The sequence below is a fragment of the Brienomyrus brachyistius genome, chromosome 5 (assembly GCF_023856365.1).
Source record: "Brienomyrus brachyistius isolate T26 chromosome 5, BBRACH_0.4, whole genome shotgun sequence".
Classification (NCBI taxonomy): Eukaryota; Metazoa; Chordata; class Actinopteri; order Osteoglossiformes; family Mormyridae; genus Brienomyrus; species Brienomyrus brachyistius.
Window position 1 is genome coordinate 15,737,241 of NC_064537.1, and position 19,569 is coordinate 15,756,809.

At 50.3% G+C, this 19,569-nt stretch overlaps 1 protein-coding gene across 5 annotated transcripts in view; it reads right to left on the bottom strand.

Moving 5' to 3' along the window:
* The window catches only part of rptor (regulatory associated protein of MTOR, complex 1), a 106,199-nt gene that overhangs the window by 2,807 nt on the left and 83,823 nt on the right, over positions 1-19,569 (bottom strand). For 3 of the 5 annotated variants that reach the window (XM_049015388.1, XM_049015390.1, XM_049015391.1), the window contains exons 23-35: positions 14,797-14,894; positions 14,336-14,513; positions 13,648-13,758; positions 11,292-11,397; positions 10,415-10,529; positions 10,129-10,253; positions 7,157-7,258; positions 5,521-5,568; positions 2,435-2,541; positions 1,956-2,083; positions 1,291-1,377; positions 375-491; positions 10-139 (exon numbers count right to left, since the gene is read on the bottom strand). In XM_049015388.1, coding sequence (XP_048871345.1) covers positions 10-139; positions 375-491; positions 1,291-1,377; positions 1,956-2,083; positions 2,435-2,541; positions 5,521-5,568; positions 7,157-7,258; positions 10,129-10,253; positions 10,415-10,529; positions 11,292-11,397; positions 13,648-13,758; positions 14,336-14,513; positions 14,797-14,894 — 1,452 coding nt within the window. The remainder of the gene's footprint in view (positions 1-9; positions 140-374; positions 492-1,290; positions 1,378-1,955; positions 2,084-2,434; positions 2,542-5,520; positions 5,569-7,156; positions 7,259-10,128; positions 10,254-10,414; positions 10,530-11,291; positions 11,398-13,647; positions 13,759-14,335; positions 14,514-14,796; positions 14,895-19,569) is intronic. The other 2 variants (XM_049015392.1, XM_049015393.1) reach the window with 1 other exon arrangement.

Genomic DNA, 19,569 nt, shown 5'->3' on the forward strand with positions numbered 1-19,569 from the left:
ACTCGGTACCCAGTAGGGATGGAAGGCTAGACAGCTGATGGCACCGATCCGCTGACCCATGAAGCCATCGTAGTACTTGATGTTGCTGATGACGTCCCCATTGGAGCTGTAGACGGCGATGAACTGGTTCATGGAACCGCTGGGGACAGGAGGGGACAGTCAAGGCCAGTGACACCCAGGCCTTCGCAGGGCCGAGTTTGTTCCCTCAGCAAGACACCTCTCATCCCATCCCAAAGCACAGGTGGCAGGACTCTGTCCAAAACACTTCAGGGACAAAGTGATCTCAGAGCCCGAGAAACAATCGGACACCTCTGTTCCCAAGAATATGCTAACAACATGTGACAGCGCATGCTGTCCTCCCCCGGATGACTCACCAGGCAAAGAGGTTGGCCTGTGGATGGATGTCCAAGGCAGTCAACCCCTTCACTGTCTGCAGCACGTTCACCGAGTCCAACATCCTGGGCTCGAAGAACCGGACATCTCCGTTTACGCTGGGATGGACAGCAGGAAGGTAAGACGGGCAGATGCACACAAACAAACACAAACAAGCCAGATTCTTAACGAGTTTGTTTGCAACTGGATGAACAGCTTCCCCCGAAAATAAAAATGATGAAAATTTGCTTTCTTCCTAGAATTTCGACCAGATGAAATAATCGCATAAGCCAAAAAAAAAAAAAAAACAAAATTCTCAACATCCCTTAACATTCATTCATACCACTGTGACCTCATCGTTTGCCACGAGTGCGTTTGTGCCGGGAACCGGCAGCCGCACCATGAGATTAGGAGCCTTAAACGGGGAAGGAACCACAAGCAGACAGCAGAGGGCGCATGACTGTGCAGTTGCTACCAGTGACTCGGCAACAATGGAACAGAGGTGCCATGAGAAAGGCAGACTGTCCTCGTGCGACCGGTGTACACCTGCTCATTACAGGAGGCAGTCTACAGGAGGCGGTCTACAGGAGGCGGTCTACAGGAGCGTTCAATGAAGCATGAGGAGATCCCTGCTGCTTGACCAAGTTAGGCTGCCATCAACCCCCCAGCATGCCTCTGGAGTAATCCCAGGAAAGGGGATTAGTGGGATCCAGCCACCGAGTGCCTCCCACAGCCACCCAGTGTGTGACCGCCTCCTTGTGGCCTCTGATGGCATGGCGGCTTGCCAGTGCAGTCTTTCCTAAACCATCCGACGCTGCGTCAGCCTTTAGCGCCTCCAGATTACAGACGAATGACGGCTGTCGCCGCGAAGCCCGTGAGCCGGGGTCGAAGGGGTGCGGGGGGTGGGTGGGCGTGTACCTGACGCTGATGATGCGGCCCTCCGTCTCCTTCTGTAGGTGGGCTTTCACCACCCAGGCACCGTGCTCGCGGTACGTCATGATGCGGCTGTGAACGCACAGAGGAAGAGAACACTGAGCCAAATGGAGAAAAGCGGGAACTGGGCCTTATAAAATATACATGCATACGAGGGAAGCACACTTGGGCACAGTCATTCCCAGTCTTCTGTTCTGCAGTGAGGGGGGGTCTGTTACTAATGGCTTCCTGAAGGTGGCTGCAATTCCCGAATGAAACCACCGGGTGGCGCTGACAGCGCATGCATAGTGCGGTTCCCTTCTGACAGTGAAAGACCCCCAAAAACAGGAGGGAGCAGAACTGATACCTCCACTTCAGTTTGCCTTTGGGAACTGTTAGATTAACGTCACTTAAATATTCATGCGATGGGTTATTGCTTAATTGTGCTACTATCTAATCAGGGGGAAGTTTAAGAGAAGTGTGTGAGCAGCATAGAGGACAGTCCTGAATACATTGTTTGCCTGCATGCGTAGGCGTGCAAGCACATGGAGAGGACATAAGTGTGCCACGATGGACACTAGGGGAGGCTCTAAGGTGTGTGCGCTCACCGATCAGCAGCCTATTCGCCCAGACGGCGCCCCCATGTGGGGAAGAGACGAACTGCATCTTACCACTCGTTAGGGCCCATCCTCCTGTCGTAGACGCGCACCGAGCCGTCGCCAAGGCCGGCCACGATTAGCGAGCGGTGGGGGTCACAGGACAGGCTGGTCACGCAGCTGTCTGCCCCCGTGGGGAAGTCCTAGTGGGGCAGAGGGGGCAATGTAACGCTGCGCGGTCAGCACCCCAGTGAATTTTCCTAAACGCACTGCGGTTTTGCCCTCATGTTTAACCTGAAGCGATTTTACTGGCTTTAAATCCCAGTGTGACTATATAAACACTGCAACTAAATTTAGGTCAAAAAATCCTTCCTATAATGTGCATAACTGTCCCCCAAGACAGAGTATAAAATGTATGATTGTCAAAGCCTTCCTGTAACGCCTGTCACCGGGAAATACCATCTCATCCCCACCACATTTGTGAAAATGGCCCAGTCCCATCTTCACTATAAGCCGGCAGCTTCCGTCCTCAGCCTCCCGCCCTGAGGACCTACCTGAACCTTCATCTCTCGCTCTGTGTCCCAGATGCGGATGACCCTCACATCCCCAGAGGTCATAAGAAGCCCCGTCTCCTGTTCCCAGTCCACCACCATCCCGGCACCTGTGCATGAAAGGGGGGGGGGGGGTGCAGTCCTTGTGACAGACTGTTACACCATCCCACATGTCACAAAAGATGCCACGCCGTCAGCCGAGCTAGAAGAAACTTCTAGAATCAATACCAGAGACCTGGTTAGTAGAAAATGTGGATGGGGGTCGGGGGGGGGCGGGGCTAAATTTCAATTTGCAGGCATTATGAAGGTTTTCATTAATAAGAAAAAAAATTCTACCTGGAAGAGAAGGCACCCGAGACTCCCAGCCAGTGGGTGGCGCCGTAGCTCAACCACTGTCAACGGGATGTTTGACCAGATCATAGCCGGAATCCCAGGCAAGCCGAGGGCTGATGCCCCCCTGTGAGGCCAGCCGGAAGGGTGACAGGTTTGCGTCCCCTCCCACCCAGTGAAGTTGTACTGCTGCATCCTGCTGTATTCACACACACGCCCCTTTGGTTTTTATTGAGGCCACTTATACGGAGCGCCATCTGTTTTTACACCACAGCTCCGCCTGAACGAGTGTCATTTTTAAAGGGGTGTCACCCAGCAAGACAGTGACCTGCATCTCCCACACCGCACTGTGGCGACTGAGGAAAGCGACAACATTACTATGCAGTGTGTTTGTTTACAGCTCTCTCTCTCTCTCTCATCATTCAGTCCCAATTTCTATTCAATTTTAATAGAGCCTTTGTGGCAATTTGCAGCCTGGAAGCTGGATGGGGAACCTCAGTGCCCCGAGTTGATTTCAGTAAGAAAATTACACGTCGCGTCAGACAATGGAGCCGGAGAACACAGACGTCAGCGTGCGCAGCAGACCGAGACCGAGACCGAAACCGAGACCGGCGTAGAAGAATGTAAGTCACTTCAGACTCTTCACAATACAAGCTAAATTTGAATATGGCATTTACATGACAATTAGAAACCAAAGTACTGAGTGACTTTATAAACGAAACCGACGTAAAGTTTAATAACAGTGGAGAACGACTAGTTTTTCGTTAAATGGAACTCCGTCTCCAGAACCTTCGGTCCCTTTTGGTCTGTTTTGTTAGGGAATGGGGGGGGGGGGTTAACTGCAGATATGAGGGGTGACAGCAGAGCAGTGGTGGTGTGTGATGTATATAATGCCGTCTGGCCCAAGTGCACCTCCCAGTGGTGTCTGTTTCACTGCAACACAGTTTTTGACGGGGGCGAGGCCACGCAGTGCCCATCGGATAGCGTGCGCACCAGCACCCCCTAACTGCAGTGTTAACCGAGCGGGCAAAGTGGGAACCCGAAAGGGGTAAACCACATCGAGCAGTGATAAGGACTCCATCCGCAAATAATGCTGGATCTAAATTAGGTTTGCATTCCCATCAGACCCTGCAATATCACACAGGCCTGGGGGGGGGGCAAACTCTGGCTTTCTGGCAAGCCAGCAAACGTGGGGTGTTTCTCGAAATGCACAGCATGGCCTGACAGCGCCCCCTAGCCCCCAATCCAAGTTCTGCCGTGAGATCGACAGGATTACAGCTCCATCGCCTCTGCTCTCTTATCAGTCAATCCGCTTCGTTTCAGACGTAGGTTCTCATTCAACCGCCTTTATTTAATCAATTTACACACCAGGAAGCACAGGGGACACTAGCCGCCGCCCCCCGGCAGAGTTGGCCTTGCCATCACTGTCATGTACAGGACTGGGTCTGAACAAACAGCTCTCCCAGGTTAAGGACACGAAACAGGCAGGAAGCCCTAAAGAGGCTGTTAGATCTCATAAACGTGTGTCTGAAACAGTCGGAGTCAGCCATCATTCAGAATCAATTTCTGCCAGTTTAACTCTCGGCCACTGTCGGGTTCTAGCCTCCAGGAAGACCCAGGTCCCGTCTGGCGGCCGAAAGGCGAAACACTGGCTTTGAACATGAGGTCACTGCGAAGAAATGAAATTCTGGGGTGGGGGTGCCTGGCCCACTCCAGACCGGGACCTGCGCACTCGAGATGAACTTAAGGTTGCGGCGCAAACAGCATTCCTGTACGCAGCCCCTGTGCTGAGGCTGACCAGAGCTGAAAATCAATGGCGACATTGTGGCATCTAAGGAAATACATAAATCAGAGGGAGGCAGAGAGAGGGCGCGCAGGCTCCGTAGAAAACTTGCTGGTTCTGCAGCTCTGCTTACATGTTAAAAAGGTAACACATCACAGAGCCAACAGCATTTCTCACTTCAGCCTAGGGACAAACTTCCATTTCAGAGACCATCCGCTCTAGTCTGCCCCCTAGAGGGCCACTGGTGCTAGTGCAGCCAGCTTCAGCTGTGTAACTGTAGGACCCCCCCCCGAATAATATGTAGAAACCTTTCTCTCCCCGGATCCCGCCTGCTTCATCTATCCACACCCTGATGGGAGGGGGGTGTACATCTCCATTCACTACCATCAGGCACGTGACTGACTGCCTCCAACACCACAAGTAATTAGCTGGAGAGAATAGAGAACACACTCAAAACGGAAGGCGGGGGGGGGGGAGAAAGTAAACACACGCACAGGCCACCCCCCCCCCCCCCCTTCCTACGTGCCCAACAGATCCATGCCATCACTTCAGCATCTCGCATACTGCTGGCATCGAGGGGTGCGAGCTTCTGAAGAGAGCAGGGCACTGTGGGATTTATGAAAAAGACTGTCCAAGGGAATGGAGGAATGGGGGGGGGGGGGGGGGGGGGAACGATACTGCTGAGGCAGAGAGACCTAAATATTAAGAAGAGGGGCTAATGGTGTTTGTGAGGTCCTCCTGAGAGACGGTCCAGCGGCATGTCCTCTATCCCGGCCTGCTTTCCCGATGGACTGAAATAGGTGTAGCAAACATGGGGGTGCAAGGGAGGGGGGGGGTGGGGGTGCAGTACTGAAAAAAATGAAGGAGGGCAAAGTGTGGAGGAAAACCAGCAGATCGCCTTCGCTTTAATGCAGCATAAACACAAACATTAGAGGGCTGTTGGGTGGGGGGGGCGAGAAAAGATGGAAGCACTCACCTCCCTGCTTACTCCTGTCAAGATAGATTGAGACCCTTCTGGCCAGACCTATGAGAGGGAGGGTAGAGAGGGGTTGGGGGATGGGGGGGGGTGGGTAGGGGGCAAGCGGGTCAGTAAATCAGCCGGAGGAAACCACCCCGTTAGCAACAGAACGCACGCTCATGGAAAAGCAGGAACAAGACTGCAGTCTCCCAGCATGCCGCTGGGGCCGGAGCGTCCCGCCACAAACGTGCACTTCTGCAGAGCTCATCCTGAGCTAATCAACAGCTAATTGGAAAGGCTGCGAGTGGAGAGAGCGGCTATAAATCTCAGCCACCGGTGCCATCAATCTCACGTGGAGAAACGCTTAACGATTCGGCTGCTCCGGCTGATGATGGCGAGGAGCCGGGCATAAATAGCGATGCCGGGTAACTGCCGGTGGAATGACTGCGGCGTGGGAAACTGCATTTTGCCCTGTGCTTTTTTTTTTACACAGGGATAAAACAAATCAGCACAAAGAGGAATGAACAAAAATATAAGGCAGGCAAAATGAAGACGCAAAAGGTATGAATAAACACAAGGAAGAAAAGGCAGGTTTGAGAAGCTTTTACGGGTGTGTGTGAGCGTGTGTGTGTATGTGAGCGTGTGTGTGTATGTGAGCGTGTGTGTGAGTGTGTGTGTGTATGTGAGCGTGTGTGTGTATGTGAGTGTGTGTGTGAGTGTATGTGAGTGTGTGTGTGTATGTGAGCGTGTGTGTGTATGTGAGTGTGTGTGTGAGTGTGTGTGTGAGTGTGTGTGACAGGGAGCCTCATTTCTAGACCCCAAGGTCTGTATAACATCTTGTTACTCCTGAGCTCCCAGTCTACAGATCCCCCAACCCCGTCTCTGCTAATTTTCAGGAAGGCCTGACCTTTCACAATCAGGGGAGCACAACTGAGCCACTTCCGCCCCCCACCCTTTGGAAAGCCCAGGGTGTCCCGAGCCCCCCCCCCCCCCCCCCCCCCGCCTGACGCTGGCTGCTTTCGGCTGCAATGGCATCTGACTGTTTCCAGCAGGATTGCGAAGGACAAGCAGACCAATAAAACAGGGAAGAGAAAAAAAAAAAAGTGCCCCCACCCTCTTGCTCTAATTCTGGACCTGGTTAATGTTCCGGCTTTATTACTCCCCCCCCCCCAAACAAAATACAAAACCAGCAGAACGGTCCATGTTAACACAGTTACATTGTCATGTGGTTCCAGGTAAAGCGTGGATTTATACAGGATTAAATAGGTATCAAACAGCAGTTTGAATTATTCCAAGGCATGTCCCCCCCCCCAACACCCCCCACCACCACCGCTGCTAATGCTATATTAGCATTTATCCACCTCTGCTGCCACACTGATTTCCCGCCGATGGCTTGGGAGTGGCAAAACAGGAGGATTTCCAAAGGATGTGATGTTGAGAATGCAGAACGGAAGGGGTGGCGGGGGGGGGGGGGGGGGGAGTGAGAGGATAATGGAAGAATGTTTGTAGGGAGAGAAGAAATGATTCCTGGAGGCTGAGTCTGGAATTCTGGGTCTGTGGAGAGGTGGTTTGACCGGACCTTCGCCTGGAAAACGGGCTGGGACTGCCGGATCGGCTGTGGGCCGGGGATTGCAGTGGGGGCGCGGACTCTGACCTCGGGTGGTGGGAAGCATGTCTGAGAGGCCCTGCCAGGCCGTCACCATCTCAGGGTTCTTCTGGTCGGCGAAGTTCTTCCAGATCCGCAAGGCACCGTCGTCTGGGAGGGTTAAGGGAGGTACGTCAGCTGGACGGCCCCATAACAGGTCCCCCCCCAACCCGTCCTATCTCCCCCTAACAGACTCTACCCATCTGCCCCTTAACCCAGTCCCACCAGCAGGTCCTGTGAGATTTCACCCATCGGCCCCTTAACTCAGTCCCACCAGCAGGTCCTGTGAGATTTTACCCATCGGTCCAACATTCTGGATCTAAAATTTCAATCCTCCATCCAAATTCCACTACACGTCAGTTTTAAACACAATTACCCATTTTCTTATATTGCCAGGGGGTTGACAATCCTTCATAATATTACAAAAAATTAAAGCTCAAAACACTTCTGACATAAATAGCTAAATGGTTTAAAAAAGATGAATTCATATTTTAGCCATTATATACTTTACAGCTGACAATGGAAGCTTTTGATCAGAAAAATTAAATTGGCTTAAATACGTTTCAAATTCAAAATTATGAGAGAAAGTAAAACAAATTAAAATGATTAATTTGGCAAAAACTAGTGCAATGTTCAGGTTTTAAAAAGGTTGGTGCCACTAAAATGATAATTAAATAAGTTTAAACGTATCCATTTGTATCCATTAGAGAGCTCAAAACCTTAGGCTAATATATTTAAGAGCAAAGCACAGATTGCATTGACTCCAAGTGCTGCAGTGAAATCAGAGATGGAAGGTTCTAGAACAAATCTGTGGCACACAGCATATTCTCTGCATCACTAAAAGTGGCACAATTGGAGCACTGGAAGACTGAAGTGACCGGGTTCAGTCCAGGGTGGGGCAGGACACAAATTTTAATATGAATCACTAGGTTTCCTTCAATGCTGACATCTCTGCACCCATTCGCAGCTATAAACCACATTTACTGGATCCAGTTGTCCAAAACGTGAAGATTAAGAGTAGTACAGACACTGTTTACAAATGTGGCCCGGCATTATTTTTTGCGAGCTACTTATTTATTTATAAGCACGTTAAGGGCCTGTGATGCTTTCATCTTTCGTGAAAATGCCTCTGCGCTGAAGAGTAACACAGCAGTAAATGTAATCACCTGCATTTCTGGCCAGCTCCGGTTTAACGAACTCGGCCGGCCTGCAGAGGGACCCGTGATGCTCACTTGCCTAACCTGCTTGCTCAGCTCGCAGCCTCACTTTGCCCAAGTGAGGGTTGTTTGGCTTTTTAACCCAGGAACGGCAACAACTGGCAGCTTGGCTTAACGAGGCTAATGCTCATCCGGCTGAAGGTCACCATGATTGTTTTCTGCTCAAGACTGGTACTTCATCAAGCTGCAAAAACTCAAACTATGGGGAAAAAGTTTCCCTCTCTTACATTAATTATCTGGCAGAGCTGAACGTAGCTGATCTCTCTTCACCACCTCCCACAAGCGAGACACCGAACGGCTTCTGGATTCTCCCGTCAAAACTACACCGACCAAACCAGCGGGGAAACAAGTCCCACGTGGAAGAGGCGCAGCCACCTGTAAGTGGAAACCCCATCAGCACAGCCTATTCCACTCCAGGGAACTAGGAGAATGGGTAAACACCCCTCGATAACAAAATGGAATAACCCATCTAGGTATTTGACACAAAAGTATCAAATAAAAGCCCAGGACTTGGCTGGTGTTCCCCAAGGCCTCAGTGCTGGCCTGGACATGATAAACGGCGGGTCAGGGGTGCTTTCTTATTCTGAGCTTTGGCACGAAGACCAAAACAGACAGTGCTGAAAGGATTCCCTGAAACGTCATGGGCCGTTTTTGCCAGGGACTGGCCAAAATGTGAATTGAAATGATTTCTACTGTTCTGATAACACTGATGGTAATGTGACAACACCCATCAGTCAGCTGTAACAGCCTTGCCAGCGGTGTAAAACGCTACCCCCTGCTGGTAGGCAGCCTATTACTACAGCTCACTTTCCCCTGGCCCATTGTCCAGTTGGACATGGCCATCGTTCCCCGATGTCACCTGCTGATACAGGATCAGCCCCCTTAACCTACAGCCCCGTAAAAACCACTTCTGCTAAAATTTTGCTGGAAAAAAGAGACGTAGAAGGTAAAACTAGTGCTAGAGAGCAACTTCACACCGAAATGTATGAACATTTTTGAAAATTAAAAAGATGTCTGGCATTTCAATTTTGAATACTAATTTTACGTAATGATTTTAAGTAAATTACAGGCTAACACACCCATATTCACCGTTTCCGTTATTACACATATATTAACCCTTTGTTTTTCTAATGGCAAACATCGGCTGCCAAAGGCTGCAGGGATAGCAGCACAGAGCGTGCTGGAATGTACTGTCGGAAACCATCGTCTTGTTTAACGAAGGCTATAATTCCCAATATAGCCAACTACAGGGGTGTTTCTAAATGGGTAACAGCGAGCGAGTGAATGAGGGCACCGTATGGAAGATCTTAACCCTCTTTCTCAGAGGTCAAAGGTAAAAAAAATATAGACGAGGTCCGGCCACAGATTCAGGAGGGGGCTCCGAAGAGGAATCACCACCACTGAGAGCCACGCGAAGGATCAAACATGAGTTGAGTAATGAGGAGGAGACCACCAACAAAACACCATGGGGTGGGGGGAGGGAGATGCTCACTGCATAATGAGGATCGACCCCCAGCTCCTCTGCGTGCCCTTCGCAGGGTGAGAAAAACGAGCTGATTCTGGGTAAACAGAGAGGAGTTAAAAGACTGCGAACATGCAGTATCAGCGTCCCCGTGACGCTCAGCCCGTGGTTTTGTTTGTTGGGGACGCTTGCATGCTTTGCTTAAGCCGACGGTGAAGGAGACAGCGATTCAGTCCTTTCGGGATGCGTACACCCACATGGCCTGCAGGGGGCACCATCCCACAGAGGCTCGAAGCGCTCACCTGTGGCCGTGAGGAGCAGAGAGCAGTCGTGCCCGTTGAGGTACTCCATCGCCGTGATGCGGGTGTAGCGGGGGTTCCCGTTGTAGAAGTAGTCCAGCCGCTCGCCTTTCTCCCAATCCCAAAAGCTTGAGGGGGAGGGGGGGCGGGGGGGCAGAGAATCCAGGAGATTACCGTGAGTGAACAGAGTAGTAACGGCAAACCGGATGCCTGCTCGCACGTGAAAGCACCACTACTCCACGACATCACATGTTGCCTGGGGGGGCTACAAGCCTGGCAAACTGCTCACCAGATGCTGTCTTTGTCGGCGACCGCGATGCAGGGGTTGAAGGGGTGGAACTTGACCACTGACGGCACGCCAGGGTTGCGGTTGATGAAGATCTGGTCATCCAGGCGAGTGATGCCTACGCATGCACACGTGCAAAGATACAGGACGTTAAAGGCACATCCTGTTGTAGATACTGACCTTTGTAAGGGGACCGTAAGTCTGATCCCGTGTGATGTGCACTATGTATGGATTCACCACTGAGAACTTGAGAACTTCCACTTACTGCTGAAAGCTACTCAAATGTCACGCCTCCCTATCAATCTTGTCAAAGATTTCTAAGTCAAACTACAATTGCAACTAATAAGGACAACATGTGACGGCTTTAAATGCAGTGAAGAAATCAGATTAAAACGTTAAGGTGTCTCCAGTTCAATAATTCATGTGCAGATGTTACAACCTTGGGATTTCGTGAATGGAAAAAAAGGCGATGATGCACGGAGAAGGAGTCACTCCATTTTTAATGTTCCAGAATATTCTGATCTCTAGTCATGAGTCTCTGCAGGAGCTGAAGAAGAATGAAAGTAGGGCAGCGTCGGAGTATCTTACAGACTCGGCACGAAGTCGGGGGTGGGGGTCTGAGGGGGAAGCATGGGGGGGGACCGGAGCACTGACGCCATTGCAGGGAGGGGAGGGGCAGCTAACGTGGACATCTCAGGCATTCTCTTTGACTACCATGCTGACATCAGACGGAAAGGGAGCCCCCCCCCCCCCCCCCCGGAGTCCTTCAACTCCAAAGGGCTGCCAGAGACTCGCTCCGAGCTGCTTTGGCCCCCAATTAACGCAAGTCTGACTGCACAGCCCATCCCCTGCACACCCCCCGCGCTGCAGTCTCCCTCACCCCTCTGCATGATGCGCTGGCTTTGCCTCCGGACCCGGGCATTCCTCAGGAATCTCCACTCCCTCTCCTTCCTCACCTGACTCTCCACATCATGCTCCTCAGGCATCTGCAAAGGAGCCAGAAGCAGCGAGGGGCTCAGGGTGCGAGCGTGCAGACGTAGCTGGCCAACGGGACACGTTCCCTGGCCGCTGAGACCTGAGTGTGGAGTGTGGGGCCTGCTTTCGAGCCTAATTAACATTACTGCAGGCCACAGCATGGAAACAAGCAACAGGTTTCATAAGCGGAAACGGATACGCATCCATAAAGAGAAGGGCATGCACACACACACACACACACACACACACACACACACACACACACACACACAGAGGTGGGAGAGTCACCAAACAGCACCTAACTGCACTGAGAAGAACGTTGGTAAGGCATTCCGCTGCTGTGAGTCAGTACTCCATTACGGCTCTTTCATTGCAATGTGTAACAGGCGTAAATCAGGAAACTGCATATTTTAATACCCCATTATGGCTCTGCTACTTCCGTTTGTGACTGGTGATCAGAATCTGTGAAGAAGTGCCTCCAGTGCCTACAATTGGGGGGGTGGTGTTCTCTTTTCTCTCTTCAAGAAACAACTTGGTGCAAAAAAGGTGTGCTAATGAGGTAGGGTGTGGGGTAGATGCTCCCTCCAGCCAGCAACTGAGGCTCTTCTTAATTAGACGGTAATTTATTTTGGGTTCCCATGACATAGGGGGCCACCTCCATGTGGGGTGAGCCCAGGACAGGGTCTGATATCGCCTGCCGCGAACTGCAGGCAGAGCAGCTACGCTAAGCTAGCATATTAGCATTTAGCCAAAGCATTTCCCATCTGTCTCACTGTATGGAACGCACTGTCCTTCCGCTGCGTAACCTGCACAGTGCGCGTCTATGTTAGAAAAGCACCCTCTCAGCGGTACGGCGTTAGATCCTGCGGAGAAGGATACCTAATACTTCCATATTAAGCGGAAATGAATGCTGCTGAGTGGGAGTGAGCAGACTGCATATTTAAGCCTGAGGACCCTTTACATCCGAATTAGCGCCAGGCTAACTAATAACATGTGCGGGTCTATAATGGGCTCTGGTGCCCCCCCCAACATGGCCCCTACTCCTTTTCGTGTGGATTTTAATCATCCCGCCTGAATTAGATGCTTGGGGGGGGGGGGGGGGTCGTATTAATCAGACCCCTAGAGTAAGAAGTGCATGGGAGGGAGGAAGCGCGCCAATGCCCGTGCCGACGAATCGCCGTGACGGCAGCTTCCGGCCGACTGACGCCTTCAGCGGAGTTCTGTGAAACCGGTGGAGGGACCCGCCACCGCAGGGAGAGGACGAGACAGCGTGAACATGCAGCGTGAAGCCAGATTCACGCCTGGAACGGCTCACGCCTCGCAGACCTGCAACAGCCGCTTCTCGTCCTGCTCCGATAACAGAAGCACAAAGCAAGAGACAAACAGAGGACGCTCCGGGAAACACCGAGAGTACTGCTCACCGAGGAGGAGAGCAACGCCCCACAGTGCAGGGCCTGAAGGGACTAAAGCGGCGGACCTCCACCTCCGACTAAGACAGCGACACTCAGCGGAAGTGGAGTGAGAAGGTGCACCCCCCTGGAGGTTTCAACATGCCGACGCTGAACGCGGGACCCGCATGCCTGGGTCTCTGGTGTTAAAGTGTGGCGGGCCGGCGGGGGGGGATGGGGGTCCAGTCTGACAGGGCAGTGGTCCAGCACTGCAAACTGACGTTAGATATGGAAACGGTTTCCATGCGACGGGTCTGTAAAGACGAGAGCTAGGATTCCGGGGGAGGGGGATATGATCGACAGCCGTGGCAATCAGGAGGCTGCGATGCGGCCGAACAGAGACGGATAGAAGGATGGAGGGAGGGAGGCGGAGTCAAAGGCAGGCAGTGATACATCAGGCCTGTAGTGTGACTGGTCTGTGGGTTTAATCAGTCTGCACCCACACATACTAACTCAAACACGATCAATCAGACGCACAAATTACCCACATACAGCCTAAACACACACAATTAGATACCAAAACACAAATTACCCGCAACACCATGTCTCTATAAACACATACACAGGCTACTCGACAAGACGGCATTAAATGAAGTTCAGCCGTAAAACAAATAGCTATAGCAGGCCTAATGATACCGGGAAGGAAGAGAGAGATCAATGTGAAATACCTGGCTTACTACAGCGCTCAATCGCTGCTGTTATTACTCTCATAGACGCCCCCTAGGCGGTTTATAATACACAGGGAACCGGGCGTCTGCAGAACGCATCACAAACAGCCTATTACATAAAGCAGCCCCTGGGGGGGGGGGGTACCTTCATGACGGGTTGGGCGAAGTACTTGGCGCTCCAGTCACAGAGGCCGGTCTGCATGGTGGTGCTGATGAAGTTCCGATGTCCTCCAGGTTCGTCGCTGTCATCTGCGGTCTGCAGAGGGGAGGGGGTGGAGAGAGAGAGACACCCCCCCGAGACGCGGCATCGTCACAAATTGTCAAGAAATAAAAAGTCACACACAGAGTTACAATTGTTGGTCGGGTTCGCGGTGCCTCCCATGATCCTTTGCTCTCTGGACATCTAGGAAAACCGTGCAGGCCTGGGCCACAGTCTGTGTCCATCACAAAATCACAAACAGTCCCATTTCGTTTTAATTTTGGACCTATGCGCCGCCCCCACCTCCCACCCTTCCCTTCCTTCAGTACCTATCAGTCGTGTGTTACCATGCTGGTAAAATGGGCATCATATCAACATGTGCAACGTTTTTTATCTTTATGAGACACGGAAAGGGCCACTCTCTCTTCTGGAGGGTGGGGGAGCCAGTACAGGAGGGAAGAAACCGAGTTTTTGGTGGGGAGGGGACAGTGATGATGTAAGAGATACTGGAAAGAGGCCACCAGTGAAACGCGGCAAGGATGCAGGAAGAGCAGCACCATTGATACACATCTAATCTACGACAGCCGCGTAAATACGCCCGTCCCACGGAAGCAAGGCAGGAAGACAGGGGCACCTGGTCGGGGCCTTTGTCGAACATCTTACGATGGCGCTGGAACTGATGCGAGTGGGGGGCCTGGCCAGAAAATGGGGGGGTGTACGGCGGCCGGCTGGGGGGCAGCTCGCGGGCGGGGGGCTTAGGCACCTCGTTGGTCAGGCTGGAGCTGCTGGCACTGGGCATGGGAGGGGAGCCCCTGGAAGATAGTGAAGATAAAGATAACAAGGGTGGAGAGAGTTGGGACAGACTTGTGTTCAGGTCAAGAAAGTAAATATCCAGACCAAGATTTTATTTCAACCAACCAGTTGAATATAAAGAGTCACAGTCACATAATACTCAACTGCTTGGTTGTAACTAAATCTTGGTCTGGATTTTTACTTCCTGGTCCTGAATTATCTACCTAAGGAAAATAACCACTAGCATCAGACATATCTATCAATAAAGGGTTACATGGTGGGAATGGAGAGGGCGTAACATACCCCGCCTGGTGAATGTGCGTTCCTTTGCTGGTAGGGCTGGCGGGCGCTGACTGTGTGAGCGAGCCGGAGATCTTCTGGGGCCGAGCGTTCATGGTGGCCTGGGGGTGGGGAGGACAGGTTCAATGTCTTGGTGGCCGAGTTGGGGGAATTAAATTGAAAATGGAATTTAAATTGAAAGCTCAAGAACAGATTTTAATCAGAATGGAAAAAAAAAAGGAATCGGAACTGCATTAAATTTCACACAGTGAGGAAACATCCACTTGAATAAAAAGTCAGAATGTGCATTACGGTGTTTGAAGAAGCAGCATTTAATGAAACTTCATACCCTAAGGGTGGGGAACTCTGTAATAAATACGGCTTCATTTCAGGCATAGTAATCAAACTCAGAAGGCTTCGCCTGCAAGTTACAGCAGGTCTGACGGGTAACGGCGTCCATCACAACACTGCTCCACATGTTCACAGTCGTGGGAGCAGATGAGGACAGTCAGAGGGGCATGTGATGGGGAGCCCAGGTCAGACACAAGAGCGAGGAGAAGCCCCCCCCCCATCTAATAAGGAGAGTGAACTTAAGTAAGCGAGCGATTATCTGACAGCTGCTACTCCAGGTCTTGTCAACAAATCTGGAGCATAGAGATCATCTTCCATGTTCCCCTGGTAATGAATCCATTACCATGTGTGGGGAAATAAATAAATAAATAAAAAAATCAACAAACAAACATTCTCTCTCTTTATCCTTGGCACCAGCCCAGGCTGAAAAGTGGAACGGGGGTGGCAGCCAACTAGCAAAATATGGCATTTTGAAACTTTGGAAGATGACTGTCTTCTGAGAATAGGGCACCATTCTGGTTCTGCTGCAGGTCTGAGGAAGCATGATGGAGACCACAGTACCGACAACATGACAGCCTCTCTTCCAGCGGTGATGTTAGGTGACAGGAAGGGATGTTCCGACACATCCAAGATAGGTTTCCTCGCACTCATTACCAACACTGCCTTGATCTGCGCTCAGCGGAAGGCACCTTTGAGGTGTTGATAGGACACACTAGTCTCCATGACAGTCACCTTGCATGCGGCAGCAACCGATTTCTCAGAAGGCTGGGCGCTCGCTTGGGTCTGTAATACTACCGGGACACATGGGGGAAAAGACTCAAATCAGGAAATGACAAACCAGGCGTAGTAATCAAAGTCAGAAGGCTTCTCCTGCAAGTCACACCAGGCTCTGACGGGTCACAGCCCCCGTCAGGACACTGCTCCACATGTTCGCGAATGACAAAATTTGCGAGGAAAGCCACAAAGCCAACTTCGCATCCCAGCATGACCGGAGACCTCCCAAACATGTCTCCATCAGGACTCGTTTAAACCTCTTCATGACCTCGAGGTGTATTCAAGAACAGGCACTCAGCTATAAGTCCTGTAACCCATCCACCGCGCCCCCCCCAGCTCAAACACAGGATTGGCATAGGGACCATGGGAAGGTTGGAAGGGAACAGGTGACAGCACCTGTATACTCAATAGGTGTGCAACTAAACTCCATCAATCAGGTCCACCACAGGCCTATAGGATGGCTATCGAGTAAGATGAGGTCAGGGGGTGCGGAACCCAAGCCCGGTGTATCAGGATCAGGGTAAAGAACCCAGGAGCTCAGAAAGCAACAATAAGCCCACAGCCAGGCAGCAGTGAGCCCTTGCTTGTGGCGATATTGGATTATCCTCATCATATTGCCTTACTCATTATTTCCCCAAGTCAGACTCCTAAGGATCAGCTTCATCACGTCCGCTGGGTTTCACGTAATTCGGCCGTGACGCTTACAGGAAAACACTCAAACGACAAAATAAAACTATCCGCATTTTTGGGCTTCGTGCTCTGTGATGCTAATCCGCATAAGTAACGACTGCGCTAATGTGTGCGATACGTTTAATGACATTTAGTATTAAAGCAGGTCGGACGTGATGAATTTAAATGGGATGAGGAAATGGGAAGTGATTTTGCAGTGGGATTTTTTTTTTTTGTTAGTCAGTGACCTCAATGCTTCTTGCTTTTGAATTAGCAGAAAAACATTAGGATTACACTGAACTGACCGCAACCCCTGTCGAGCATAAACATCATTACTGTAGTCTCTGGTGACTTAATTTACTCTAATTGCCCCAGTTTAAACCCCATATGTCCGCCACAATGTATTAGGCATTAACAATATATAAACACACAATTTTACCAGAACAGGGCATTGTCCTAGTCGCGCGTATCAGAAATAAGGAAAACATACAGCTACTTCACTGCATCCAGTTCCATCAATACTTTCAAGACTGGATTTAATGCGGTACAAATGTGCAAAATTTTTCTTGACCAGCAGAAATTAATCAATCAAGCACAGTGTTCCAGCCACCAAACATCCAGAACTTTAGTCCATAAGTCTAATAGGAGACAAGAAATTGCACCTACACTGACTGCAACGAAAGATTACAGATAAATCTCACCATTTCCTTCCAAAGAATTAAAACCTGATGACTCTGAATGTTCACTGTGAGAAAGACAACAAAAGTGACGCAGCCTGAATTAATGTCCGCAACTTCCATACCCTTTATTGTTTCTATGCTAATTTGAGGTTTTTAAGTGTGTATGTTTGTGTGTGTGTGTGAGTGTGTGTGTGTGTCCTCAAACTGTAGGTGTGCAAGATGATCACCAGCCTCGGGAGCCAGTGTCCTCAGCTCGCATATCTTTAACAGAAACAATGACATTGATGCCAAGAATCTAAGAGTCTCCACGCGTTCATATTGCAATGCTAATTAGATGGAAAGACAAGGAAGTAATTATAACATAACCTCAGCAGCACGGCGTATAAATGCACAGGGAGATTCACGTCTGACTGTGGAAATCAATGCTTGGGAAAACAAACACGTGCACAGAGGGACAAGTGCACCAGGCAAACTCAATAACTAATAATAAGCATGCAATTCCGTGCTAAAGCATCTCCTGCGGCTGCAGGGAGAATGCAGACGTAGAGCCCAGCGCCGTTCCCGCCGTATCCACTGCTCTGATTTCCCCTAAGCAGCTGTCCCGTGGAGTGATCCACAGAGAGAAGGGGCATGCAAGCCGTCCTGGCGAACCGAGATGGATCCTAAGGGTGGGAACAAGTCTGGTGCCACTCGAAGTACTTTTACCAGTTGATGGATGTTGATCAGGGGAGGCAGGAAAGAAAAATAAAACGCAGACACAAACATGTCAGCCTGAGAGCCATTTAAAGCCTTAATTAATTAAATTCTCCCCGGTGACCAACAACAAAAGCGGCCCTCGATTTTTCACAGCGAACGTTCCGCAACGTCTCGCTAATTAGAGATGCAAACGGGCCTTAATTAAACCGTGTCATTCGGCAGAGTAACGTGCAGTGCGGACCTGATGGCTTCTCGGGCTGCAATCTCTGCGGGGTGCCCTGGCACGCACAGTGCCGTCTTCATTTCTTAAACAATTTAACTTACTTATCAGCTAAAGTAACTGTCAATGCCCTTAATAAAACGACGCATCGGGGGAGCAGAGACAACGCACCCCAAAGCAGTGCTATGAAGTAAAAAAAATTTTTTTTTTTGATGCCATTTTTAAAGGGGGGGGGAGCCACAGATTGTTTATGAAGGTACTTGTTCATTAATATAATTTTCCCACCTGAGAGCCACACTGTACGAGAACTAGAACTCAAAAGCTGGCCATGGAATAATTACATTTATCCAAAGCAAAGTATAACTGAGATGGCAGAGTGAGGTAGTTCCTGGAGAAACCTTGCTTAGGGGCTCAATGGCGAATTCACTTTGCCCACCTTGGGATTTTAACCGGCAACTTACCGATGACGGGCACAGCATACTCTGATTGGCTTGAGGCCACAGCAGAGGGGATCAGAGCATCAGCGGGCCCTCTGCCCCATCCCGAAGTAAAGGGAGACCGCCCTCGTCTCTCCGAGAGCATTACTAACAAAACCCTGGCAACAGAACTGGCCAGAGGAAGAACAGAACTGCTGGGAATTTTTTACAACAAGAGGACACTATAGCCAAGAGATATTAATGAAACAAACAGCATTATTATTGCATAAAGGGAGACTGTCTATCCCACACTGGCAGTTTGCATATTTAATCAATAAGTCTTGGCAGAACTTCCCCAGCCCCCAAAGCCCTCCACAGCTCTGGTCCAACAAAGGGACCTTCTATCAAAGCAGACCAACTATACTCGAGCTAATTTCAAATTATGTGGACTAGGGCTAGATTCATGGTCAGAGTATCCATCCATCCATCCATCCATCCATCTATCCATCCATTTTCCAAACCGCTTATCCTACTGGGTCACGGGGGGTCCGGAGCCTATCCCAGAAGCAATGGGCACGAGGCTGGGAACGACCCAGGATGGGGGGCCAGCCCATCGTAGGGCACACTCACACACCAGTCACTCACACATGCACACCTAGGTGGAGACTCGAACCTGGGACCCAGAGGTGTGAGGCACCACCATGCCGCCCCTTGGTCAGAGTATATGGATGGTAAAACAAACTGAACAATAAAAAAAAAAATTAAACTTATTAAAGTAATTAAATTAAATTAAATTAAATTAAATTAAAGTAATCATAGAATGTTAGAAACATTTACAGTTTAAAGAAAGTAAATAAGGTGCTTAAGGTTAGTTTTCAATAATAAAAAAATATCTAAGAAAGCCTCCTATATAACTTCTAAAAACCTCTGCTAAAGAGTAAGTAAAATGGTAACTAAGCCAAAGAGAGCTAACGAAGGACAAAACAAGAGT